At 45.5% G+C, this 3,959-nt stretch overlaps 1 protein-coding gene across 1 annotated transcript in view; it reads left to right on the plus strand.

Moving 5' to 3' along the window:
* The first annotated feature begins 1,796 nt into the window (after window positions 1-1,796).
* The window catches only part of lrig2 (leucine-rich repeats and immunoglobulin-like domains 2), a 17,527-nt gene continuing 15,364 nt past the window's right edge, over window positions 1,797-3,959 (plus strand). The window contains exons 1-2 of the mRNA XM_036530917.1: window positions 1,797-2,409; window positions 3,594-3,668. Coding sequence (XP_036386810.1) covers window positions 2,228-2,409; window positions 3,594-3,668 — 257 coding nt within the window. The 5' untranslated portion in view covers window positions 1,797-2,227. The remainder of the gene's footprint in view (window positions 2,410-3,593; window positions 3,669-3,959) is intronic.

Consider the following 3,959-nt stretch of genomic DNA (forward strand, 5'->3'; position numbering starts at 1 on the left):
GAAGAGGCAGCTCTCTGTGTGAATCATTTCAATGATGTTGAGCACTCTCACTGAAAAAATGTTTAGATTTATGGTTTGAAATATAAGTAGGTCTAATACCTTGAACAGCGTATTATGAAAAACTAAAATGTGAATATACCAATTAATAAATAAAATATTGGTTAATATACAGTATTCTACAATCTCATGCAATCTGTGAAGCTGTGTCAGATATATGTGTATGTGAGGTTTTTGCCATTGAAGCATTTTTTATTTCAGGTTGAAGAAGATGACACACAGAAATGATAAATAAATCTTCTTCAGCTCTCCTTCATGGGTTTTCTTCCTTGGAACCCTCACTTTTCAGTGCTGGAGCAAACTCATCCATTCAGTCCACATTACAGGGGTGGAATGAGCTTCCTACTGCAGAACAGCTGAGATCCTGGCCGCCGGCTGAACACCTACCTCTTCAGGCTACATCTCAGCCCCTTGCCCAGAGTGATCTCTCCCTCCCCTCCCACCAGAGTGATCTCACCCTCCCCTCCCCCCAGAGTGATCTCTCCCTCCCCCCAGAGTGATCTCTCCTTCCCCCAAAGTGATCTCTCCCTCCCCAGAGTGATCTCTCCCCCCCCCCCCCCCCCCCCCCCCCCCCCCCACCCCCCCCCCCGAGATTATATTAAATTGCATTCATTTAACAGATGCTTTTATTCAGAGCGACTTCCAGCACAATAGAACATACAGTAAGTGTATCCATTCAAGTTGAATGAGCAACAGTGTCAGACCAGGCTTACAACACTCCCAGACCACTGAGTGTGAGCATAACACTATTCAAACCATAAGTTAACTTGTGCAACCCAGCTAGACAAGTGAGGCCAAGTAGACTACCATACATCGGTCACTAGCTCACAGACTCCAAACCGCATTGCACCAGTACACCTGGAATAAAAAGCAAGTAAGAAAAGTAATACAAGCAGCAGGTGTTAGGGGGTGGGACTGGAGTGGAAGTGAGATGCAGTCTGAAAAGGTGGGTCTTCAGTCTGTGTTGGAAGATGCATAATATATAGGTGGCTGGCATCCCTTGCATTGTAATGATGGCACAGTATATAGCAATCACTCTTCATGAGGAGGGCTGTGATGCATCACCTGGGAGAGAGAATGCAGTCATGGTGTCTGCAGGTCAGGAGTGTCTCATTGCAAAGTGCTTCTGAGAACCATGACTGGAAGATGATATGTGAACTCAGGTCATTATCGTAATAAGTAGCATGCATTTTTCATGTGCCGCTGTGGAAATCCTGTCCTCTGCATGCTACCTGGTATCATGGGAAGTCCAACAGCCACTTGGTTTTCTATGGTACTGGTGTTTTCTTATCAAACCATGCCCAGGCCACCCTTGAAACTTACTGTACAAGGCTTCAAGATGATATTCCATAAATCTCAAACTGTATGTTGTGTTTACATAATTTGTTTTTATGTCATGCAAGTTTCTTGGCTGCACTAAACTATATTTCAATTCTTTTTTTTTACACTGCTAGATAGATCCTTCAAACTATTTTGAATCGAACAGTCTAGTTGATTGGATCTAAAGATCCAGTGAGCTACGTTTCTCGACCTAAAGGAAACAGGAAAGCGGAACACGCTCTTTTGACTGATGACTCCTTACACAAATCCAAGGCAAGTTCTGAGGAACTACCGACGGTCTGCCACTGGGCGTAAAACCAATCGGTACGAGCCTACGTTTTGATGGACGCGATTTTTGACGAATGACAGCGCCACAAACACGCTCCGGGAGGAGGTGCTTTTCCCGAGGTATTCCCTGTCACCGAAGCAGGGCGCTTTTGTTTTTCCTGCGAAAAAATGTCGGAAAAGGTCTGATCAAAACAACGCCACTACAACAAGCGATCCCGGTCTCCTCAAAGCAGGGCTTCCTATTATGACCGCATATTTTTGGACTTTTGGATACCATGCAGGCGTGACTTGTGGTGCAGTGATCTTTTGAAACTGTTGGCCAGGTTTCTCGCTCCGACGCTGCAAGGCGGAAGGGAATTTCGCAGGAAAGGGTAAACTTGGAAGGATGCGTCTTACGATCTGGAAAAAGCACCGCGGATTGGAAACGGCGCTGCTGCAGTCCGGATTTACCTCAAACGCGGGACCTTAACGACACATATCCACGTTTGCGAAGTGAAAAAGGTGTCGCTGGCAACATATATGTCATAATTGTCACAAAGTATCGCCAGTGTTGAGACTGAAAATGGCGGCCGGGCGGGCCACCCCCCCGGCGCTGCTCCTGCTGGTGCTGAGCGTCGCGGGGCTGGACTCCTGCCCGGCCCCCTGCTCCTGCTCCGGAGAAGCGAGCCCCGCTCCCCTCCTGGACTGCAGCAGAAAGAGGCTGTCAGCCGCTCCGATCGACCCGCCTGCCTGGATCACTCACCTGTAAGCAGCTGTAGCTACCATGCTAATGGGCCCCTTAGCTAGCTAAGCAGTTTCTCCGGTGTTGCATGGTTTATTTTTATTCAGTAACGCTAGCTAGCGTAATGTATAGTTAGCTATCTCTCTGGCTGTATAAATATCAGACTATCTGTTTGGATAACGCAGTAATTTCATCTCCCACGACTTTGGATGGCTAAGTTAGCTACTTAGCCAGCTAGCTAGTTCCATGGTCAGCCTGTCTGGATGTTGTCTGAAGAGGGAAATAAAGATAGCGTGTAGCTCCCTATACATTTTCCTGGAAGAAAATATTAGTGGAGTTGCTAGAGATCTGATTTTCCTTAGTGTCTTAATCGCTAATGTCAAATACAAAGTTGGCCAAAGTCGGTAGACCAGTTGTTTTATCAAGCAGATAGTCCAGCTATTATAGACTAACTAATGTTATCACCACAGCGACAGCCTTTAAACTACAGAAAGTAACGTTACTAGGTAAATTGTCGTTTAGCAGGCTAGCTACTCCATTCACTCTGAACATACCAGCACGGTTACTTTGTAGCGAAGCATCTTCTGTCCATTGGATGCGCAAGGAATCCCTGTCGCATCAGGTGCTGGGTGCTAGGCTGACTGTTAGCCGCCTGGTTAGCAGTGGTAGTAAGGGCGCCTCAGACTGCGAGCGATCTGCTCTAACGCCTCCGTTACTCCCGTCACTGCGTTACCGTGCAGTGATCCGCCATGCCACGTGGTAGGGAGAGGCGGGGCTTCAGTGTTCACGGTGCGGGATCTGCTGCATAACCAGGCTCCAAATTTTAGTCTGACAGCGCATCCACAGTACCTGTCAGCAAAGCACTGTTGCTTGAGGAAATGTTTATGCTAGAGCTCAGATCAATTTACCCTCCCTCAATCTGAATTACCCTTGTTTATTAGTCGTTTGCAGTCTGATCCAGGATCAGTTGCGAAGGGCAGGTGAGTTTGTAGACCTTTGTGAGGTGGAGGAACAGGTCTCCACAACTTCACAATGTATTCGGCTCCATTTAGCTGTAATACAGCTGTTACAGATAGGAAGGTGTTTTACAGATGAAAGAACTTCAGTTCTTCCATTATATTTCAGGAAAAGCACCTTTTTAGATTTAAAAATCTTTCCAGACCTGTTTGTAGCTGTTATGTCACTAAATGCATTTGTGTCTTTTCAGTAATATGAACTACAATGAAGTGACCTCAGTTCCTTTCCTGGGAGATGTGACCTTTAACATCACGACTCTGTCTCTGTAAGCCTTTTTAAATGTCTGTGTTCAATGTGTAATGCTTAATGTCTTACCCATATTCCTTTGTTGGAGACTGGAGTCAGGTTTGTAACGCAATATGAGCATTGGGCTCATAGTAGTATAGATATTCACACACAGTGGCTTCACATTTCTGATTTCTCTATTCTTTTACCTGATGGAAATGTATTTTTCCTCTTGTGTAAAAACCAAAAACATTTATTTATAATTCATGTCTGATTTATTTATGTAGCTGCTAATGTTCTGTGTTGCATGTACAGCATACTATAGACATCA

The sequence above is a fragment of the Megalops cyprinoides genome, chromosome 6 (assembly GCF_013368585.1).
Source record: "Megalops cyprinoides isolate fMegCyp1 chromosome 6, fMegCyp1.pri, whole genome shotgun sequence".
Taxonomy (NCBI): Eukaryota; Metazoa; Chordata; class Actinopteri; order Elopiformes; family Megalopidae; genus Megalops; species Megalops cyprinoides.